The sequence below is a fragment of the Musca autumnalis genome, unplaced genomic scaffold (assembly GCF_047663935.1).
Source record: "Musca autumnalis isolate F117 unplaced genomic scaffold, ASM4766393v1 scaffold_5, whole genome shotgun sequence".
NCBI lineage: Eukaryota > Metazoa > Arthropoda > Insecta > Diptera > Muscidae > Musca > Musca autumnalis.
This window is the reverse complement of record NW_027412088.1, coordinates 78,055,686-78,080,731: the sequence shown is the minus strand read 5'-3', so window position 1 is coordinate 78,080,731 and position 25,046 is coordinate 78,055,686. Positions and strand designations below refer to the sequence as shown.

The window sequence follows — 25,046 nt, the reverse complement described above, 5'->3', positions numbered from 1 at the left end:
TTGTGTTGACGCACCGGTAAAATCTTCGTCTCCTCATGAAGATGGTCCACTGGTGTCATGAGGAGGCACCCTGTTACCACCGACCGCCCTATTGCATTGTAGGTGGTCAACAAGGTTTCTTTGACAGTTCCCCAAGTGCTGCCAACCAGCGACTTCAGCACCTTTTTCCTACTTCTGATCTTATCGCACATAGCTGTGGCATGCACGGACGACTTAAACATGCTATCGAACGTTACACCCGGTATTTTGGGGTATTTAGTGGTCGGAATCAGTGCACCATCGCCCAATATGTTCAGTGGGAGCCTCATTTCAGCCGTCCATGTGGTGAACAGTGTGGCGGTGGATTTAGCGGCGGATATTTTCATTAGGGTTATGACTTTTTTACAACCTCATATCCCTGTATCATAGCGTGATGAGTTTTGCCATAAGATTACATAAAATCTTAATTATAAGGTGATTCGGTAAAAAAACCTCACGCACAAAATGATTTTAAAATTTGAATTTATCAAAATTATGGACAATTTTTTGAAGTCACTGAAAACAGATACATAATTGAAAATAAACTTTAGAGCCACATGAGATAATTAAAATGACATAAAATTTATTTCTCACTATTTTTCTTCAATTCTGGAATCGTAAAAATGTCGTAAACGCTTTTATTCAAAAATATAATTTTTTAACAAAAAACAAAAAATTTAAAATTTTTTCAAAGTGACTTTTTTCGCGACTTTTTTAATATTTGAATGAAATAAACGTTATTATAGTTATTATTAGGCTTATATTTATTCATTTGTGCAACAAAAAATTATTTTTTGAAAAAAAATTTTTTTTTCATTTCATATATTTTGTCAAAAATTTATTTTTTTAAAATCGCTTTGTGCGTGAACTTTTTTTATATTTCAATGGAATAAACGATAGCATAGTGATTAATAGGCAAAAGTTCATTCATCCCTGCTACAGGAAATCATTTTTGAGGAAAAATGTCAAAAAGTCATAACCCTAATTTTCATATTCCTCAGATGGAAGAACTGCACTAGGTCAGCTATGTATTCATTTAACCTATCACATATGTCATCGATGATAGGACCCGACGCCAAGATCGTACAATCATCCACATACATCACGATCTCTATACCGTCTGGGGGGTGTGGAATTTCAAAAAGATAGAGGTTAAACAGTTCCGGAGATATCACCCCTCCTTGGGGAACTACGGGGTTTGGACTTCTTGTTTCTGAATTCCACAAACGACTGTCGTCCGCACATATAGTTCATTACCCAACGTTTCAAACACGGCTGGAGATTAGTCTTCTCTACATCCTCCATCCATTTTTTGTTGTCACCGATTGTTAATATCTACATGGGATTCGATAGAAAACATATTGAAACCAAGGAAAGGAATGAAAGAAGTAAACAAATTTAAATCAAGGAAAGGAAGGAAGGAAAGGAAGGCGTGGCGTGCTCCTAAAGACGAAAAATGTTTCCCAATTTTGGAAAATACGTAATGTTTGCAAATTTCTGAAGAAAGAATCAGCTATTTCTCAGAAACTATAACAGATATAAGGTCTGTACGATAACTTCACAAGTAAAAAGTACTTGCAAGTTCTCAGCAATTTCTCAATAACTTCTCTCCACTAATTTTACTCTCTCGAAGCTAAAAATTTGCAGAATGTTATCGAACAACAATTTGCATAAACTTGCAAGAAGTCAGCTGATTTGACAAACAAGAAGTTTGGCGGATAAGAATTAATTTAATTTTCATTTAAGGTTGTTTACGAAAATTATTTGATTAGCCATTGCTACAAAAATAATTCTCCTTCCATATCATAAATTAACGGCTGGCCGTGCACTTAGTGTTCCTCCTACACCATGGATGCGCCGCTTTTTGCTGGGATTTGACACCTTAGAAATAAAACAATCACCACAAACTACAAAATAAGTTATTTTAAAAAATAAGTAGTTTTCCATAATTTATTTAGCTATTTGTTCTATTTTTATCTTGTAATTATTTTAATAACCTTGTAATTATTTAATATTTGTTTATGTTTTTGCCAAGAATTGCAAAGTCCGGCACAATACATTCGAATTTAAATAAACTGAGCAAACTTGCAAATTCTTACAAAAACTTGTAAGTTCTCACAGCAATCGGCACACGACAACAACAACAATTTGAGCAAACACTACTGTTAGTCAGGGATGGAAAATTAAAAATATCAAAAAGTACTATAATGGTACTTTTTTCATTGAAAAGGTACTTTTTATTATCTTTTTAAGAAAAAATATAAAATTTTTTATTCAGTATAATTATTGTTGACCTTTGATCACTATCTTCTTCTGTTCATTTGGCTTTAGGTCAGTAGAAATAAAAAACATAAAGTTTGTTTTTTAATGTTGATTTATTTTTCCGATATTTCGACTATCATCGATAGTCATCATCAGGGAGTTGTTGGCTTTAAAAAACAAATAACTATTTTTATAAAAATATAAAACAATTGTTGCAAAAATATAATTACATGGTTTAGTTATTCTCTGAACTTAACACATCTTCTTTTATTGACAAGAGTTTTCCAACTAAATTTTCTTGTGCTTTTCAATGACATTCCTGTATATCTGGGCACAGTGTTCGGTGTCTGTCTTATAATTCATCCGTTGATTGATTGGTTCGTTTACAATATGTAGCATTTCTAGCATATATCTACGTTTATAATTGCTTTCTTGTGCTAGGATCTCAACATCTTTAAAGTTAGGCGTATGTCCTTCCTGTAAGCAATGGGCAGCAAGGGCTGTTTTTTGTTCTACCGGCTTATTTTTGGCTTTTTGGTCTGATTTATGTGAGCTAAGTCTTGTTTTTAGTTTAGATTTTGTGGTACCAACATATGTCTTATGACATACGTTGGACCCGTCACCATTGCACTTAATCTTATAGACAACTGGCATTCAAAAGCTGCAACACAAATAACAATTTCTTCAGTCGAACAAAATCAAAAATACCCCACGAAGACAAATCAAATCTTGTCTATAAGATTAAGTGCAATGGTGACGGGTCCAACGTATGTCATAAGACATATGTTGGTACCACAAAATCTAAACTAAAAACAAGACTTAGCTCACATAAATCAGACCAAAAAGCCAAAAATAAGCCGGTAGAACAAAAAACAGCCCTTGCTGCCCATTGCTTACAGGAAGGACATACGCCTAACTTTAAAGATGTTGAGATCCTAGCACAAGAAAGCAATTATAAACGTAGATATATGCTAGAAATGCTACATATTGTAAACGAACCAATCAATCAACGGATGAATTATAAGACAGACACCGAACACTGTGCCCAGATATACAGGAATGTCATTGAAAAGCACAAGAAAATTTAGTTGGAAAACTCTTGTCAATAAAAGAAGATGTGTTAAGTTCAGAGAATAACTAAACCATGTAATTATATTTTTGCAACAATTGTTTTATATTTTTATAAAAATAGTTATTTGTTTTTTAAAGCCAACAACTCCCTGATGATGACTATCGATGATAGTCGAAATATCGGAAAAATAAATCAACATTAAAAAACAAACTTTATGTTTTTTATTTCTACTGACCTAAAGCCAAATGAACAGAAGAAGATTTTTTATTCAGTAAAAAAAAACAACAACAAAGGCTTATATGAAATCTGAACAATGCAAAATCGTATATATTTTTATACCATACTGGAGGGTATAATTAACTTTTAATTTTGTCATTCCGTTTGTTACACATCGAAATATTTGTCAGAGAACCTATACAGTATATAACCATGTCCGTCCGTTGAAATACAGATATATCTCGGGATATTTCAGATGGAGCTTTTATATTTGGTACAGAAGCTTCAATTACTCTAGGGATTAGTCAATGCAGGCCCACGTTCTGATATAGCCCCCATAGAATTGTACTACACGATTTTCGGTATTTTAAAGAGTTTAGCCTCATTATCCCATCGAAATGACTGAAATTAGTTATTTTGTATTCGATATGGGTATAAAACATTCCTATAGAGAATTGTGGGTATAAATTCATGTTTTAATATAACCTAGAGGTGGCAAAGTATCGATAGCCCGACTATCGCTTTGATCGCTGTCGTAAAGCCTTGTTTATATTGAGCTCTAAAATATTTATTAAAAAAACATTTTTTGGACTTTCTGTTACAAAAGAAAGTAAAAAAAATGTTTTGGTGGCCAATGTAAACTTTGTTTTACGTCAGTAATCAATAATAGTCTGACTATCAATAGTTCCCCAGCACTAATATAGCCCGTATAAAACTGGTATTGCTGGTTCTCAGATGATTTGTCTACTGCATGATGAAATTATAAGGAGGGGTAAAACGTCCAGCTGATTGGTTTCAATGTGTCAAATATTTTGTTATTGTGAATAAATTGTATGAAAACGTAAACAAACATTTTGACATATTGAAGAATTTTCGGCCAAAATAGAGTTGTTGTTGTGCTACTTACGTGACCCGTTAAAGAGATCTTGGTCTACTGTAGTGAGTGTAACTTGATATGGTGGATTCTCAATGGGAGGAAGAGCTCCACAAAGAAAATGGTCAATAAAGGTTCATATTTTGGTATATTACCAATAGGAAGGTACATACATACATCCAGATTTGATCTCGGAAGCTAATACCCCGTTAAGACTATGCTCCGTTTAGCAAATCCAGTGGATTTAAGTTGTAATTTTCATACAATATACGTCAAATAAATCGAGAAAATGCACTTAATCATCGTATAAGTACATATATAGTCTAAAGCAAGTTAAAGTGGGAAATTTGCATTTTTAGTTCCATAAACTTTTTCTAGACTAGAGTATGTGAAATGGTACTGAATTGGTCGCGGGGGTACTTCGGTACTTTTTATAGTGAATTGGTACTAAAAAAAGTACTATTGTACTGAATTTTCCATCCCTGCTGTTAGTGCATGGTTTTTCAATTAGTGAGTGGAGAGAGAAGCTCTCTTTTCTTGCTCGCGAGAAAAGGGCTGCGGAATGTTGGTTCCAGGGCTGCAAAGTTGGTGGTTTTCCCGTTACTTGTGGTGATTTTGGACGTACAAAAACCACTGTTTAAGCAGGAATGTCAACTGTTTTAAGGTAAAAATCGCTACAGACCTATGATGCGTATGTGGCTGTAGCGATTTTTACCTCGGAACAGTTGGCATCCCTGGTTGGTTCTAATCCACTGGTGTGCACGGGCATCCACTGGTGGCTGCTGTAAAATACTCTTACTTTTATTAATTCAACAAAACTCAGACCTTTAAGTATTTTTTGTAATTATTATTTAATAAATAATTTCATCCACGATATTAGATTAAAATTGTGTTTTCTGTGCTAGCACACAGGCAAATTGTGAAAATATACTCTTAGTTTTTTATGAACCATGAACAATTAAAAGTTTATGCTTTTTATACCCTATACCTACGGTGACCAACCGTACTCTATTATAGAGTACTGTACTCTATTTTAGGCGTCCGTACTCTATTTTTTTAACGTACTCTATTTGTCCTCTATTTTCATTGAGCGCACTCTATGTCCTCTATTTTTGATTTATTTCACAAATACTTATGAGTAGTAATTCCCGTCCACTTTTTGGCCTGCAAATTTTCTTCAATGGATACGAGGGCAACTATCTAATTTTCTGGCCTAGTAATAAAAACGCGAATATTTATAAAAAAAAAATAAATAAATTTATTGTGTTTTGAAGTATTCTCCAGCTCATTTATGTACTTTTGCATGTGCTCAAACCAATTGTTGAAGCCCCTTTTCGACTCCTCTTGAAACGCTTCGACAGCATGTTCTGCCGATTGCTGTTATGCTTCGGGCTCATGCGCATAGATCCATGATTCGTCGTCACCTGCGACGATCTTCTCATCATTCTTTCGAAATCGCTTGAACCGATCGGCACGGAATCAAAGGAGTCAAACCATTTTTGAGGCCAGGTGTACATGCAATATCGAATGCAAGCTGGTTGATACCTCTTTCTCAGCATATATAGCATGGCACAACGACATTATCTGGCACAACGGCCGTTTTTGGACAACCTTTGTATTTAAGAGCGTTGGCCACGATTGAATTCATTAAATTAGTTTTTCACAGTGCTATAAGATGGTGCTTCATAGCCATACTAAGATTTAATTTTATCGATGCATTCTGGCCATGTCGAAAGTTGTGAACATGACCCCACTAAATTGATTTTTTTAGGTCAATGTAAACAACGCAACACATGGAAGTACGATTTGTCGTACAGAGTAAAATGTCAAACTTTCCAATAGAAATGTCAAATGAAGCCTGGCGATACGAATTGTTGCCTAGGCCAGAAACTTATATAGTAGCCCTCGTACATGTACTCTATTTTCGTCCAAAAATATTGGTCACCGTACCTATACCACAATGTGGAAAAGGGTATTATAAGTTTGTTTTGGTAAAAATTCATGTAACACCGCGAAATATTCGTCGGAGACCCCCAATGTGGTATACCAATCTTCATATCTCGACGAGATAAAGCGATTTTGAGATGTGTGTCCGTCCGTCCCTCCGTCCGTCCGTCTGTCCATTATAAATTGTAAACACGCTCCAAGCCGCAATTATGGACCGATCGTCACGAAACTTTGTATGGAGGTCGGGTTCAGATCAGAATAGATCCCTATTCTTATTGGTGATGACCGTGAAATATTTAGCGGGTGAAATGGACCAAAAAAATAATATTTATCCAATTTTCTAGCGGCTCTGTAGGTCTCAATAATAGTCCGATCAACGAGTAATTTTAAATAAGGTAAGAGTATATCACAAAGGAGAAGCTTGCAATTTGAGATGGCGATCGGATAATATTTAGAGGGTTAAATGGACCAAAACTTTTGTGTGAAAATTGTGAAAATTTTTAATATACAGCTTATATCTTAATTCCTGGAAGTGACATTCCGGACAAGTGAGATATACTATACTATACGCTTGACCTTTCAATTGATGCCAATTATGTTGGTGTGCATGATCAGATAACAGAGTTACAGCCTAATATATTCCGTTATTTGTTTGTAGTGTAATAATAAATTCGCTAGAAGTCGCAATTATACATCTATAGTCACGAAATTTTGCATTGGGTAAGAGTATAGGTCGAAAAAGATGCCTACAATTTTGAATGATGATCTGATATTCTTTAGCGGGTGAAATGGACCATTACTTTTGTATGAAAAATATAAAAATTTTATTTTTGGTCGATATTTTAATTCCTTGAGGACATATGTATTTCGCAAAGTAGCCTACATATGGAAAAAAACTACTGACCTTTCCTCTGATGTAAATTGCAATAAAGTGTTTGCTAGATAACGGGCCTACTGCCTACTATATGATGGGTTCTGCGTAGAGAACCATATTTTTATCCCATGCTACTTATTGTCTCTCCAAAAGTTTAGGTAACACCACGAAATATTCGTCCTAGGCCCCTTATTTGGTATGCCGAAATTCATATCTCGACGAGATAAAGCGATTTAGCGATGTGTGCCCGTCCATTAAAATTTTTAAATAAGCTTAAGGCCGCAATTATGGACCGATTGTAACGAATTTTTTAAGGAGGTTGGGTTCGGGCCAGATTAGAAATGATTAGTTTTTTGGTGATGATCCTGAAATGTTCAAGGGATGAAATGGACCAAAAACAAAATTTTAACCAGTTTTGTAGCGGCTCTGTAGGTCAAAATAATAACCCGCAAAATTTTAAACAAAGTTTGAGTTTATGATGAAGTGGGTTTGATTACATTTTACGTGAACTAAATTTTCCTTTCCTGCTACAAAAATGTCTTTGTCATGCTAGATAACTTTTTGGGTTTGGTCATAAGTATTATACATTACATCTCTGATATTTGATAATTAAATTGTCACAATCATTGAAAAGAAGTTCCGTGGAGAGCGATTGTCCACGGATAGTGGTATAGGGTATCCCATGGTCGGCTCCGTCCGACTATAGACTTTTCTTACTTGTTTTATTTATATTTCTTAATAATTTGCATCGTGGACGATTTTAGACAACATTAATGTTAAAAAAATGTTGAAATAAGTAATGAAACATTAAGAAAAATTAAATATTAATTCGCCCTTAAATTCGCCTCTCTCTCTCGATTTTGCTCACCATTGGGCATAGATGGTCAAAAATACTCTTAAATATGTTTTAAGGGAAAAATTAAAACAGCGTTTTTGATAGAATTTTTTACTTTTTAAATATTTTTAAGAAACGGCGGCATCTTAAACATTACAAAAAACAATTTTATTAAAAATACAATAACAAAACAATCCATAAATGTTTATTTATGTTGTTACAACGAAAAAGAGAAACAAACCACAGCAACGCTGGCGTGCGAGAAAGCCCATTTATGGCCAAAATTCTCTTATAATTTTCTCCAATTCGCTCTCTTTTACTTTACAAGTTTGTTATCGAACAGCATTTTGTACAATTTTGTACAAATTAGTACCTATAGTGTTTATTGGTTTTGTTAGGTAGGTAGGATTGTTTTCATAAATTACCGTAGCGTTTACACTGTTTCACTAAATTTTAGTTAAATTCCAAGTTTAGTGGACTATAACTTTTACGGAACAGCTTGGAACAATGTTCCGTTTCCACAGAATGATGTCCAAGAGTGTCCTCTTTCTGCCGATATATACTTTTGTACTAGTCCCGGTCCGTCTCTTTAAAATATCGAGATTTTGATTTTTATACCCTCCACCATAGGATGGGGGTATATTAAGTTTGTCACTACGTTTGTAACTACTCGAAATAATCATTGTAGACCCCACAAAGTATATATATTCTTGAACAGCGTGCAATTCTACATCGATATAGCCATGTCCGTCCGTCTGTCCGTCTGTGGAAATCACTCTAGCGTCCGAACGGATTGACGTAGGTTGATGAAATTTTGGGAAAATATGTTATATTTACGTAGGACTTTTGGTATTGAAAGCGGGCTATGTAGGTCCACGCTTTCGTATAGCCCCCATACAAAATGACGCGTGACGCGTCGTCGTTTTAAGGAATTTTTAAGATATTTGGCTCATTTTACTACCGAATTGGTTGTAATTCGGTACTTTGTGTCTCCAAAGGCTAAAAAATATTCCTACCAAAGTTGGGTTATATAGGTCCACGTTTTGGTATAGCCCCCATATAAGGCCCCATATAAAGTACGCGTCATTTTAATATATTTTGAATGTATTAGACCCATTTGACCACAGAATTGGTTGTAATTTGGTATTTTGTGTCTTCAGAGGCCAGAAAACATTCCTACCAAAGTTGGGTTATATAGGTCCACGTTTTGGTATAGCCCCACATAAGGCCCCTTATAAAGTACGCGTCATTTTAATATATTTTGAATGTATTAGACCCATTTGACCAAAGAATCGGTTGTAACTTTGTATTTTGTATTTCCAGAGGCTAAGAAACATTTCTACCATAAAATGTTTATATAGGTCCACGTGTTGATATAGCCCCCATAATACAATATCTCCTGATTTTCGATATTTTGAACGTTTTAGCCTCATTATCACACCGAGATGGCTGAAATTTAGTATTTAGTCTTCTGTAGGCGTATAAAACTTTCCCCCAGAAATTTGTAGGTATAGGTCCACGCCATCATATAGCCCCCATAGAACGGTACCTTCCGAATTTCGGCATTTTGAAGTTTGTGGCCACATTAATCCACCGAAATGGCTGAAATATGTGGTGGAGGTTATAAAAAGTTCGGCTCGACCGAACTTAACGCTTTTCTTACTTGTTTTCCATAAAACCCTCAAAAAGTCGAAAAGGGGTCCATTATGGGTGGTAAATTAGTTGATGTCATATTATAGCAAATACTTTAATCTTTTTAAAATGGTGCTATATGTTGTAATATCTTCTGTGTATCCAGAGATATTGACCTCAGAACCATTGCATCCAGTGATAAAATTCTTCTGCCTTAATATGTTGTACAATAATCATTAACATGTAAGTTTATTTACATCGCTAAACTTACAAAGTCGTTAACAAGGTTGTAATTAAATGTACTTATAACATATAAATATGGCAACATATGTAAAAATACCGTTATAAGAAAGGCGACGTAAACAAAAATAAATAAAAATAATAAAATTGAAAGTGGAAAGAGTTACTCAACTCTACGATTTATTCAATTGTGAAATTTTTGGGCAAAATACCCGACAATGCCCTTAAAGCATTAATTGGTTGGGGTATTATTCCACCTGAGGGCAGGTTGAAATGTGAGAATGGACATTCGTTGCGACTTACAAAAAGTGCAACAACAGTGGATGGATGGGTTTTGGCGGTAAATATATAGGTACATACATATATTTGTTTTAAATTTAAAATTAATTTTGGTTTCCTATTAGTTGTACCGAACATTATTTAAAGGGCCATAAAAGGGCTGGAAGGTGCCAATATAGTCAATCAATACGGAAGGGCATCTTCTTAGAACACTCCCACCTTTCAGCATACCAAATATTGGTTTTTGCATATTCATATGTAGTGCTACAATACTAGCATATCTTTTATTATGCGGAAGGCAAATATGAGTGGCCTGCAGTCTGGAAGGGACTGGAATAATGTCTACCGAGAGGTGGTATTTTACAGTTCGTTCCAGGACATTGTTCGTTTTGGAGGGCCTGGAAACATCGTCGAAATCGACGAATCAAAAATAGGCAAGAGGAAATATAATAGAGGGCACTGGGTGGAGGGGCAATGGGTGTTTGGAGGAGTAGAAAGGGGCTCCAACATATGTTTTTTTGTCCCGGTTGAGGAGAGATCGAGGGAAATCCTCTTTTCTATCATCCAAAAATATATCCATCCGAGGACTACCGTAATTTTGGATTGCTGGAAGGTATGTTTTTTATGATATATTTCCCTATTTTTGCAATTTTATTAAATATTATGCATTTTTAGTCTTATGAAACCTTGTCGGAGATTGGTTACATTCACCACACGGTCAACCACAAGGTCAATTTTGTGGATCCCGAAACGGGATACCACTCTAACACTATTGAGGGACTGTAGCGCCATTTGAAGGCTTCATTGCCTGAAAGCTATTTTTCAACGGCTATATTCAAAAATTTATTTTTTCAAGGTCGTACGGAATGAATGGAATGGATATTTTTGAACCATTTCTAAAATATGACGGAATGCTCTACACTCCTGCATATCCCAAGGCGGAGGAAGAGCGAGAAAAATTTCGTCAAGAAACAAATGAAGAAGAAATTGAATTAGAAATTTAAATGGTTAAAAATAAGTTGTATGTATAAATAAATTAAAAATAAGTTTTTCTCAATTCGACACTTTTTCTCTTTGGCCGGGTCTTGAGATTTTCTCCTCTGGGGTATGTCCAACACCGGCTAAGCGATGCAAAGTGTTTGTAAATTCGGCACTTTTTCTATGTAGCCGGCCTTTGGCCGGGGCATAAGATTTTCTCCTTTGGGGTATGTCCAACACCGGCTACGCCATACAAAGTTTTTATAAATTCGATACTTTTTCTATGTAGCTAGCCTTCGGCCGGGGCTTGAGATTTTCGCCTCTGGGGTATTTCCAACACCGGCTACGCGATCCAAAGTTTTTCTAAATTCGACACTTTTTCTAAGTATCAAAGTAACGTTTTTCTAAAATTCATTTCAAAACTTGAGCATTTTCTAAAGAAATTAACCCATTAGAACCGGGATGTTAAGATTATAAGGTCATTATCTCTGGATCCAGAGAAGATATTACAACAAAAAGCACCATTTTGGAAAGGTTAAAGTATGAGCTATAATATGGTATGCATTAATTGAACACTTATAATGGGCCCCTTTTCGACTTTTTGAGGGTTTTATGGAAAAACCCGGGTCCAAAAATCGATATTTTTGCTATAACTTCTGAACCGATAAAAATAACCCAGTCATGTCATCACTTGTTGGATAGGTATTTTCATAGTGTAAAATTCGGTTCAGTAGAACTGGGTTTAGCGGGTACCGGATACCCGGACTTTCGGGTCAAATAACCGGGTTACCGGGTCCGTCCCCCAAGAAAATTTTACATTCCCGTGATTAGCGCAACAATATCTACCACTGCAAAAAATTTGAAGAAAATCGGAGAGTTTTACTAAGCTAAGGTTAAGCCCTTTTGAGAATAATACCGCTAGATTAGTCAGTGGAAAAGCAGAAAAATTGCTACATCTAAACACCAAACATTAATTTATGATTGTTTCCTTGAAAAAAAAAATTGAGTATGAATTTTAATGAGAACAAGCCAATACATACGCCTTTTCGCAACCAACACTACTTTTAATAAACGACATACAAGTACCATTTGCAAATGCAACAAAGTATTTGCGAGTGGCATCAGATACAAATCAATGAAATGTAAAGAACACTTGTCGAAAGAGACGCAGTAAAAAATATTGAAAGCAAATCAACTAAACTGCATTTTCAGAGCGTCATCAAATGTTAGCATATGCAATATAATTTTGATAAATAAGCAAATATTAAAACTGATATGGAGCTATAATCTCGCATGGTGGGGAACAGAGATCGGCAATATGAATAATAAAGGCACACTTTTGTGTCATTCCCGAAAAACGAATAGTATGACTGGGCCAAAAGCATGATTAAACAAAAAAATACACTGCTTTAGTGCGTGCCGTCCTAGCTTTTACATTTGCATTTGTACGATTCGCAAATGCAGTATGCACAGTAGGGCGACCCAATAAAAACAAGTTAAAATAGTAAATTTCGATACCAAAATAAAGTAAAAGAAGTAAAAAAGTATGAGTCGGCTATGCCGACAGAGATATACCCTCAGCCTGTGTATATTGAAACATTTTTTTTTCCAAAATACGTATGTATTTAGGGGGTTTTAAAAATTTTGGGCGTTTGAACCGACAAAATTAGGATTAAAGATCAAAAGTTTTGCGGAGGAGATACTAAAAGGAATGGATAGACATTTACCGTTATGGAAGTGGATCTCCAGCCACTACATATGGTGCCATAGGGGGTTTTTACACTCTTCGGACTGTTTGCTCAAGAAGTATGGACTTGCCGCTAAAAAAACTTTTACCATCGTAATTGAGGCAGCGAATGCAAGTTGCTTCAACAAAAATGAAAGTGATTCGATATCAGGTCGTAAAGTGAACTTATCCGAAATTTTGTGTTAGAGGTACCGGATGGAGTGGACAAATATAGTCCATATTTGAACCTGATCTATATCTGGTAGATATATTAGGATGTGTAAAGTATAGATCAATTCGGCCACTACCACCAAGAGTTACCGTACGAACAATTTTTCCGAACATTTTTGAACTTTTGTGGGGGAGGTACCTGAAGGAGTGGAACGATATGACTTATCTTCAAACTTAAACTATGTTTGGACAAGATATTAGTAAGGCCAAATTTTGGACCGAATCGGCAGATCCGTTCGAGAGATATCATGCGCTACAACCACCTCACACGGTGTCATGGGGTTTTTTTTGCAACTTTCAGGCTATTTTCTCAGGAAGTATGGACTTGCCCCTGATGAAACTTGTACCGTCGTATGGAGGGCAGTGACTACAACTTGCTACAACAAAAGTCAAAGCGATTCGAGAGATGGCCCTAAACTGAACTTTTCCGAAATTTTGTGTGGGAGGTCCATATTGAAACCTTATCTAAGTCTGGTACACATTTCACGATAGGCAAAGTATGAACCAAATCGGTTTCTCCCTTCAAGAGTTATCGTGCGCACAAATTTTCCGAACATTTTCGAACTTTTGTGGGGGTGGTACCCGAAGGAGTGGACCGATATTAATATTCATAATAAATTATGAGAATTGCCTATTTCCTTCGTCAAAAATTTTGTGAAACCCCACTATTTCCCATACTGAAAAAAGCTAATATCCTGAAAATATCGGAAACCGGGAGGTACCGTTATACGGGGGCGATACTAAAACACGGACCCATATTGACAATTTTACGAGTAGGTGGATATGTTTTGTGACCACAGGCAAACTCAGATGTTAAATAATAGGTACTTCGGTTAAAAAAGGTAGCTAATTGCTCAAAACACCAAAAATAGGGAGGTACCGTTATATGGGGGCTATACCAAAACATTAATATATATAGAACATTTTTGGCCGAGATGTTTTGTGACCACAGGGGACCTCAAATGTCAAATTGAAGATAGTTCTGTCATCAAGTGTAGGTAAATCCTCAAAATACCGAAAACCTGGTATGCTTTGTGGCCACAGCGAACCTCAAATTTTAAATAGCAGGTAGTTCGAAATGTTCAAAAATAGTTCAAAAAATATAGCTAAAATCTCCAAAATACCGAAACTCTCGGAGGTACAATTACAGATATGGGCGATATACCAAAACGTGGACCTATGTTGACAATTTTTAGTGGAAATATTTCGTGACTATAGGGAACCTTAAATGCTAAATTAAAAGTAGTTCGGTCAAAAAGTGTAGCTAAAATCCTCCTCGGGAGGTGCCCCTTATGGGGCCTAAACCAAAACATGGACCTATGCCCATATTTTTTGGAATATAAGTTTGTTGATCACTAGGAACCCTAAATGTGAAGTTGTAGCTAATTCGGTTAGAAAATGTGACCAAAAACGTGAAAATACCGTTATATGGGGGCTATACCAAAACGTGGACCGATGTAGCCCATCATCGGACTTGACGTGCCTTCAAACAAAAAGACGCATCTTCCCAAAATTTCAGTGTCCTATCTCCATTTTTGTGGATGCTAGAGTGGTTACCACAGACGGACGGATGGACGGACGTACATGCATAGATAGACTCAGATTTTCACCCTGATCAAGAGTATATATAGTTTATAGGGTCGCAAATAATTATTTCAATGCGTTACAAACGGAAAAACAAATTTAATATAATCTCCATACTATGGTGGAGGGTATAAAAACAATTTTTTTTAACTCCTACCCCCTAACTTTGCCCATTTGATCCAAAAACTGTATATATGACATTTTATGACGATCGGATAACATTAACTAATCATCAAATTTCAGCCATTTTGGTGGGATATTGAGGCCACTACCTTCAAGATACCGAAAATCGGGAGGTAACATTCTATGCAGGCTATACAAAGACGTGGACCAATTCCAATAAATTTCAGGTAGAAAGAGAAAGAAGAAAAAATACCAAATTTGAGCTATTTCGGTAGGATATTGAGGTCACAGCCTTTAATTACTGAATATCTGGCGGTGCCGTTCTACCGCGTACCTATACAGACAAATTTCAGGTGGAATGTTTTATGTCCCCAACGAAGACTTATGGCCTGTTCCTCTAAGACAAATTCGATTTCAAATTCGTTAGAATTACTACCAACCTCCTGTTGTTGTAGGAAATATTTGTTTGATTGAAATGAGAATAATAACACTGTGCAGCAGCATTTTTGGGGGGTGGAAAATTTCTTTTGAAGATGAAAGCCCTTGATGAGTATACTAAGAACCCAAAAGGAAATTTTCGCCATAGGTCAAGTTTCTGAGATATCGCGCGATGAAGTTTTTGATTTTTTCCCTATAATACTTTGGAAAATAGCTCCATATCTCCGTTTGGCGTTGTTGTAGCTTCATTTTGAGGTGGCATGTCTTCAGTCAAATCGATTGGCGAATCTTTTTGTAGAACATTTCATTCTTCTAACTCAATGCCTTTCATGTCCTTTTCGTCCTTTATTTCTTGAACCGTAGTCAAAGTACCACAAGATGAGATTTTTCAGCATCCAAATATTCTACAAAAATGTTGCTCAGAAGATTTTAGGTACGGTTCTCTTTGACAACTAATCGATTTTGTCCCGTTTTCATTGTCCTTTTTGACATTTAATCGGTTTTGGTTCAGAAATAAACTAAGTTTTGTTTTTCTGTATATTCGTCATTGGGTATTTATTGGTATGTACACATAACCATTGGTTATTGCTTATGTAGACATCTGGGGTGCTTCTGAAATATTTACCACAAATAGCTATTGTAATGATGAACACCTTAATAACAAATTTTCTTGGAGGATAGATCCGGTTATCTCAATTTTTGAACCGGATATTCCGACATTAAAACCGATTTTTGAACCGGTTTTAAGTAACCGATTAAACTTATATGTATACCGTTAAAAAGCTTATAGAGTTGTCAATCAAATTAAATTATTTCGCTTCTGAAAACGTTGTTAGTTGCAGTTCTAGAACAAAAAAACCGTTTTCTTGAACCGTTTTTAAGGAAAAATATCAATACGCGCAAATATGGAGATCAAAGGCTGGGGGGCGAAAAATTCTTTTTGGCGATGAAAGTCGATGAAGGTAATATTACGAACCCGGAAGGACAGTTATGCCGTAGGTCAAACTTCTGAGTTATAGCGAAATTAATTTATTGACAAACTATACATACCCACATGACAAAAAAACCTAACGAAATTTGATCGCGTCATAACTCAGAAGTTTGACCTACGGCATAACTGTCCTTCCGGGTTCGTAATATTACCTTCATCGACTTTCATCGCCAAAAAGAATTTTTCGCCCCCCAGCCTTTGATCTCCATATTTGCGCGTATTGATATTTTTCCTTAAAAACGGTTCAAGAAAACGGTTTTTTTGTTCTAGAACTGCAACTAACAACGTTTTCAGAAGCGAAATAATTTAATTTGATTGACAACTCTATAAGCTTTTTAACGGTATACATATAAGTTTAATCGGTTACTTAAAACCGGTTCAAAAATCGGTTTTAATGTCGGAATATCCGGTTCAAAAATTGAGATAACCGGATCTATCCTCCAAGAAAATTTGTTATTAAGGTGTTCATCATTACAATAGCTATTTGTGGTAAATATTTCAGAAGCACCCCAGATGTCTACATAAGCAATAACCAATGGTTATGTGTGCATACCAATAAATACCCAATGACGAATATACAGAAAAACAAAACTTAGTTTATTTCTGAACCAAAACCGATTAAATGTCAAAAAGGACAATGAAAACGGGACAAAATCGATTAGTTGTCAAAGAGAACCGTACCTAAAATCTTCTGAGCAACATTTTTGTAGAATATTTGGATGCTGAAAAATCTCATCTTGTGGTACTTTCACTACGGTTCAAGAAATAAAGGACGAAAAGGACATGAAAGGCATTGAGTTAGAAGAATGAAATGCTCTACAAAAAGATTCGCCAATCGATTTGACTGAAGACATGTTACCTCAAAATGAAGCTACAACAACGCCAAACGGAGATATGGAGCTATTTTCCAAAGTATTATAGGGAAAAAATCAAAAACTTCATCGCGCGATATCTCAGAAACCTGACCTATGGCGAAAAATTCCTTTTGGGTTCTTAGTATACTCATCAAGGGCTTTCACATTCAAAAGAAATTTTCCACCCCCCAGACTTTGAGTTCCATTTTGTGTCACAGTGTAATAAAAATATTTTTCAAAAAATATAAGTTTGGCAGTAGTTCGAACGAATTTGTATTTGCATCGTCTTAGTGAAACAGGCCATTAATGCAAAATTTCAGCCACTTCGGTAAGATGTTGGGGCCACAACCTTTAAAATATCGAAAATCGGGAGGTACCGTTTCTGAAGGCTATATCAAAATGTGGTCCGATATAGCCGATTAAAAATTGCGAATTTTATCTTGATTTCAACAGACAGACGGGCAGACGGACATGGTTACTTGGACTTAGAAGTTTATTTATATATTCTACGACGAATATATCGATGTTTTAAAAACGGAATGACAAATTTAATTATACCCTCCATATTATGGTGGAGTTTATTGTAATGACAATAGCAAGCAATGTAAAAGCAATGAAGATGCAAATATGCATTAAAAGCGAATTGCATTTTGCAGAACACTGGTGGGTACAAATCAACTCGTTTAATCAATTAACAGGTAAGCAATATTTTTACATTGTATTTAATTATTCGCAATGCTTTAGATTAGAACTACACTCTATTATTAAAATGTTTCAATAGTTGTATGGTTTAATTAATGATTAACCAATTATTGTAATCTTTTATAGTTGGTACTATCTATTTAATTATAGACAAAGTAATGCATTTAAAAAAAAACAACTTATTACTTCAGTACCAAGTTATCCCTTGCTATGAACGGACAAATATTAAAAACCGAAGCTATATACAGCTTCCTTGTGCTGATACACTTTTTCCTATATCCTATTTTGGTGATTGTTGCAATTCTTGAGGAACTTCAAAAATGGTTTACAAATGACAAGTGTAGAAGTCCGCATACCCTTAGTGGAGAAGTGGCTTTGGTAAGTAGAATTTTTCAACGAAATTTGAAAATTTTATGTATTTTGCCTCGCTTAGATTACTGGATCAGCTCGTGGTTTGGGTCGTGACATTGCCATAGCATTGGCAAAACTTGGCTGTCATATAGCCATTGTGGATGTTCAGGAGAAATTGGGCGAGCAAACAGCTACATCCATAGCGGAAAAATATAATGTTAAAACTAAATTTTATAAGGTATGTGTGCGTTTCACAATGGTTCAGAAATCGATTTTCCTGGTCAAACCAACAATATTTGCGGGCACCGATTGTTAATTTCTATATTGAAATCGACAGCAACGAAAAAAAGAAAACCAAAAAATTAGGTCAAAATAATACAAACCGTGGGGGCGGCTTGCTCCTAAATACGATAATTTTCCACCATTTTGGAAAATATGTAGCGTTTACACAAAATGAGGTATTTTACTTTTCTTCGGGTACTACATTTTAGTAAAATTCCAACTTAGGCGGACCAGAACTTTTAGGTAACAACATGCAACAACGTTTGGTTTTGGAAAAAGATGCCTGAGAGTGACCTCTTTCAGCCCATATATACGCCCGTTCTGTCCGTTTAACACTATTTGTATACCCTCCTCCATAATATGGAGATTATAATCAAATTTGTCATTACGTTTGTAACACATCGAAATATTCCTTGGAGACCCTATAAAATATATATTCTTGATCAGCATAAAATTCTAAGTCGAAATAGCCAGGTTCGTTCGTTGTCCGTCCGTCTGTTGAAATCTATATACGGCTCGCAATTTTGAAGATAGAGTTTTTTATTTAATATGGAAGTTTCTATTACTTCTAGGATGTTTGGTATTGAAAATGGGCTATAGATCCAAGCTTTTATACAGCCCCCATAGAAAGGTACCTCCGAATTTTCGGTATTTTGAAGATTGTGGTCTCAATGTCCCACCGAAATGGCTGAAATTTGGTATTTAGTCTTTGTTTGTGGTATAAAACTTTGCACCTGAAATTTGAAGGTAAAGAACTACGTCTTCATATAGCCCCCCATAGAACGGTACCTCCCGATGTTCGGTATTTTGAAGGATTTTGCATCAATATCCCTCCGAACTGGTTAAAAATTAAGTATTTAGTATTCGTTGGTGGTATAAAACATTTCATCTGAAATTTGTCGATATAGGTCCTCGTCTTCATATAGCCCCCATAGAAGGGTACTTCCCGATTTACAATATTTTGAAGGATTTTGCCTCAATATCCCTCCGAACTGGCTGAAAAAATGTTATTTAGTCTTCGTTGGGTGTATAAAACTATCCACCAAAAATATTTCCTCTAGAAATTGATCGATATAGGTCCACGTCTTTATATAGCCCCCATAGAAGGGTACCTCCAAATTTTCGGTATTTTGAACTTTGTAACCTCAATGTCCCACCGAAAAGGCTGAAATTTGGTATTTAGTCTTGGTTATGGGTATGAAACTTTCCACCCGAAATATGTCGGTATAGGCCCACGTCTTTATACAGTCTCCCATAGAACGGTACCTACAGATTTCGGTATTTTGAAGGATTTTGCCCCAGTATCCCACCGAACTGGCTGAAATTTGGTATTTAGCCTTCGTTGGGGGTACACAACTTTCCACCCGAAATATGTCCGTATAGGTCCACGTCTTTATATAGCCCCTCATAGAACGATACATCCAGATTTTCGGTATTTTGAAGGATTTTGCCTCAATATCCCTCCGAACTAGCTGAAAATTTTGTATTTACGATTCGTTGGGGTATACAACTTTCCTGCAGAAATATTCCGGTATAGGTCAACGTTTTCATATAGCCCCCATTGAACGGTACCTCCCGATTTTCGGTATTTTGAAGGTTGTGACCTTAACATCCCAGAGAAATGGCCGAAATTTGGTATTTAGTCTTCGTTGAGGGTATACAACTTTCCATCAGAAATTTGTCGGTATAGATCAACATCTTTCTATAGCCCCCATAGAACGGCACCTCCCGATTTTCGGTATTTTGAAGGTTTTATCCTCAATATACCACCGAAATGGCTGACATTTGGTTTTTAGCCTTCATTGGGTGTATGAATCTATCCACCAAAAATATTTCGGTATAGTTCCACGTCTTCATATAGCCCCCATAGAACGGTAGCTCCCGATTTTCGGTATTTTGAAGGTTTTAGCCTCAATATACCACCGAAATGGCTGAAATTTGGTATTTAGTCTTCGTTGAGGGTGTACAATTTTCCATCTGAAATTTGTCGGTATAGGCCAACGTCTGCATATAGCCCCCATAGAAAGGTACCTTCCGATTTTCGGTATTTTGAAGGTTATAGCCTCAATATCCGACAAAACTGGTTGAAAATGTGGTATTTAGTCTTCGTTGAGGGTATACAATTTTCCGTCAGAAATGTGTCGGTATAGGTCAACGTCTTCATATAGCCCCCATAGAATCGTACCTCCCGATTTTCGGTATTTGGAAGGTTTTTGCCTCAATATACCACCGAAATGGCTGACATTTGGTCTTTAGCCTTCATTGGGTGTATGAAACTATTCACCCGAAATATGTCGGTATAGGTAAACGTCTTCATATAACCCCCATAGAACGGTACCTCCCGATTTTCGGTATTTTGAAAGTTTTAGCCTCAATATACCACCGAAATGGCTGAAATTTGGTATTTAGTCTTCGTTGATGGTGAATAATTTTCCATCAGAAATTTGTCGGTATAGGTCAACGTCTTCATATAGCCCCCATAGAAGGGTACCGCCCGATTTTCGGTATTTTGAAGGTTATAGCCTCAAAATCCCTTCGAACTGGCTGAAAATTTAGTATTTAGTATTCGTTGAGGATATAACACTTACCATCTGATATTTGTCGATATAGGTCCACGTCTTTACATAGCCCCCATAGAAGGGTACCCCAGATTTTCGGTATTTTGAAGGATTTTGCATCAATATCCAACAGAAATGGCTGAAATTAGGTATTTAGTCTTTGTTGATGGTATACAATTTTCCTCCAGAAATTTGCCAGTAGAGGTCAACGTCTTCATATAGCCCCCATAGAACGGTAGCTCCCGATTTTCGGTATTTTGAAAGTTGTGACCTCAACATTTAGCAGAAATGGCTGAAATTTGGTATTTAGTCTTTGTTGAGAGTATACAATTGTCCACCAGAAATTTGCCGGTATAGGTCAACGTCTTCATATAACCCCAATAGAACGGTACCTCCCCTTTATATAGCCCCCATTGAACGGTACCTCCCGATTTTCGGTATTTTGAATGTTGTGACCTCAACATCCAACAGAAATGGCCGGAATTTAGTACTTAGTCTTCGTTGAGGGTTTACAACTTTCCATCAAAAATTTGTCGGTATAGATCAACGTCTTCATATAGCCCCCATAGAATCGTACCTCCCGATTTTCGGTATTTTGAATATTTTAGCCTCAATATACCACCGAAATGGCTGACAGTTGGTCTTTAGCCTTCATTGGGTGTATGAAACTATTCACCCGAAATATGTCGGTATAGGTCAACGTCTTCATATTGCCCCCATAGAACGGTACCTCCCGATTTTCGGTATTTTGAGGGTTTCAGCCTCAATAGCCGAAATGGCTGAAATTTGGTATTTAGTCTTCGTTGAGGGTGTACAATTTTCCATTAGAAATTTGTCGGTATAGGTCAACGTCTTCATATAGCCCCCATAGAAGGGTAACTCCCGATTTTCGATATTTTGAAGGATTTTGCCTCAATATCCCTCCGAACTGGCTGGAAATTTGGTATTTAGTCTTCGTTAGGGGTACAAAACTTAACACCCGAAATTTGTCGGTATAGAACTACGTCTTCGTATAGACCCCCCCCCCCATAGAAAGGTACCGCCCGATTTTTTGGCTGAAATTTTGGTATTGTTGTGGGGTATAAAACTTTTGTCGGTATAAGTCTCCATATATAGCCCCATTGAACGGCAGGCACTCACGATATTTTGAAAGTATGAGCCAGGGGTACAAAACATTATAGCAGGTACAAAACATTCCTTGCCAAAAATCAGACAACATACGTCCAAGTTTTGCCAAAGGCCCCATGTAAGAGTACCACCCAATTAAAGTTTTTTTTTTTGAAGATTTTAGTCACATTACATAGTTTTTAGTTTAACCCGTCGTGGACCGGTATTGTCCATGTATTTTGAGAAGTTTTTGTCAAATCTTCGAACCGAGATTCCTGCAATTTGGTATAGTGTTTAGTCAGAGGATAGAAAGAACAAAGATGATCTCTTTTAAAGAGTGTTGCAGTCAACTGCTGAAGTGGATGTAAACTGGGATTTTGGAATCTCAATGGGTAGGAAACCTCCACACAGAAAATTATCTGTATAAAGTGATTATCATCAGTGAAGATATTATTCTCCACCAAGGACTTGCACTTAACGTAGAGAAAGAGCTTAGCAATTACTAATGGTTCACATGTATTTACTTCAATTCAGTGGTGGTGGAGGGTACAAAAAATTCGGTCCGGCCGAACTTAACGCCGTTCTTAATTGTTTTCATTTGAATTTGTTTAAAAGTTCTAAATTATTTAAAAGAAAAAAGAAAATTAAATTAAAAAAATTAATTTATTTTTAAAATTTTTATAGTTTATTTTCATTGTGGTTTTGGCCTTTTTTGATTTCGTTCTTTTATCTGTCGACCAAAAAATTGTTTTTGGAAAATAAATCTATCCGTTCAAAAGTTACAGAATTTTGACCAGGAAAAAATGATTCTGAACCACTGTGCGTCTTAAGAAATAAAAGAAAAAAACATTACCACCGTATTTTTCTGCATTTCAGATTGATGTCAGAGATTACCAGCAACTTTTGGATTTACAGAAAAGCATTACAACTGATTTGGGCGTTGTCACAATTCTCGTAAATAATGCTGGAATTTTAACAATGTCCACAATAGAAAATCCTCCCGTTCATGAAGTTCATCGTATGGTTGATGTTAATTTTACAGCAACGTTTTTAGTAAGTCTCATGGACCAAGTATTCGTTAGTGGAAATATAAAATGTATACCCAGAAAAATCAAAAGGGAAGTGATTCATTGTGAGCTCTATCATTCATTCTTTGAAATAGGTTGAATAGAGCTGAATGTACTCATGATTGAGCGAAGTCTGTTACAAAGAAGTGGAAGGACTGTGAAAGAATTTGAGCAAATACTATAAGAGGAATTGCTGAAAATGCCATTGCAAAGTACTGTTGACCTTCAGTGTAAAAAGAATATCATTCCGTATCCCAAGTCCCCTAAGATTACTATCAGTCTGATGCATCGCTCATTTTTCTGGGTACACATTTAAGACCTGGGTTTACATTTAAATACCTACTCTGATTTAAACACTGCCATTTATGTTTGCTAATCGTTATTTTCTTTTAAACTCCCCACAGATCACTGAAATATTTCTACCCAAAATGAAAGAACTTAATCGAGGTTATATTGTTAACATTTCCTCCCTATCGGCCATGTATCCACACTATGTGTTCAATCTTTATGCTGCTACAAAGGCCGCTTTGCGTAATCTCACCGCTTCTTTGTGTATCGATTTGTTAGAATCGAAAAGTGATGTAAGAGCTCTCGTAGTTTGTCCCTCCTTCCTTACCACCAATAAACGCATTACTGAATTACTTAAAATTGTAAAAATGGGACGTTTGTTGTTCGATATAGATGGCGAAGTTGTGGCTGAATATATTGTGCGGGCCATGCTCAGAGGTGATGTTGAAATAACTGTTCCTCGCATTTTAATTGTGGCTTATCGTTTATTAGCGTAAGTTTGTAAGATGTTATTAATTTCTGAACATAAATTTCATGGTCACCGTTTTCTTTACAGTACCCTGCCAATGTCTATCCTCGAAAAGACAATCGCCACTTTTGGCAAACTAGGCAAAACCAAAAATTTTGAAAGTGAAGCAACTCAAATACTTAAGGCTGATGATGTACCAATGAAATTGTAGAAAATATATGTTTGTGGTTAAATACATATTTTTTTTAAATCAATTGCAGATCTTATAGTCTATCTATGAAGTGATTAAATAATAATACATTTTAAGAAGCTTAAGATGTTAGAGGACTCCAACTAACGCTAAAGAATAGTCTATTATATAACACAAAAGTAAAGTCTATAAAAATTCTTAATTCATTTGGCACTCTAAATATAGATGATTCGCATGGAAAATACGTCTAACGCCTCAACAGTATTTTAAATCGGTCAAAAAAATGAAATTGGATGTTACTCTTATTTGTTGGTCATACAAACACATGGACCTATCACAACCTGCCCACAGGTTGTAGTCACAAATGACATAGACGATGCCTTGACATAACTCAAACGGAGATAAGTCCGAAAATTATCTTGAAACCTATCTATCCGTCAATGAACAAGGGTATAACTCCCTACTTTGGTTGGAAGTTATGCAGAGAATATAACTCCTAAATCCAGGCATTACATCCACAAATTTTTGAAAAAGGTTTTGTAGTCGTGGCGCGTTTTTACATCTACCCAAGGGTTGTGGTCAAACAAACATGAACCTAGGTTTTTGATTGAGAAATTTGGTGACCACTGGAAACCTTAAATAACAAGTAGTTCGATAATAAAGTGAAGGAAGAATCCTCAAAATACTTACAATCGGTAGGAAATGTTCAATCCAAAAAGTTATCTGAAGCCCTAAAAATACCGAAAGTCAAAAAACTGTGGCTAAAATTCTCAAAAAACCGAGAATGGTTCGATAGAAAATTTTACCTAATATCATCAAAATACCTAAAACCGAGAAGAAACGTCTATGGTGGCTATA

The 25,046-nt window shown here is 36.0% G+C and overlaps 1 protein-coding gene across 1 annotated transcript; it reads left to right on the top strand.

Moving 5' to 3' along the window:
• The first annotated feature begins 18,043 nt into the window (after positions 1-18,043).
• On the top strand, positions 18,044-24,257 carry LOC141405306 (uncharacterized oxidoreductase YoxD-like). Its single transcript, XM_073989503.1, has 5 exons — positions 18,044-18,254; positions 18,310-18,465; positions 23,051-23,227; positions 23,646-24,022; positions 24,086-24,257. Exons 1-5 carry the CDS (start codon positions 18,087-18,089, stop codon positions 24,207-24,209), a joined length of 1,002 nt encoding a protein of 333 aa, XP_073845604.1. The 5' UTR covers positions 18,044-18,086; the 3' UTR covers positions 24,210-24,257.
• The last annotated feature ends 789 nt before the right edge of the window (positions 24,258-25,046 follow it).

Excerpts from the sequence above, each read along its gene's own strand:
- LOC141405306 (XM_073989503.1), top strand. The coding sequence starts at position 18,087 with ATGAACGGACAAATATTAAAAACCGAAGCTATATACAGCTTCCTTGTG. Across the intron at positions 18,466-23,050 it reads TTAAAACTAAATTTTATAAG|ATTGATGTCAGAGATTACCA; the intron begins GTATGTGTGCGT and ends TCTGCATTTCAG. Across the intron at positions 24,023-24,085 it reads GTGGCTTATCGTTTATTAGC|TACCCTGCCAATGTCTATCC; the intron begins GTAAGTTTGTAA and ends TTTTCTTTACAG.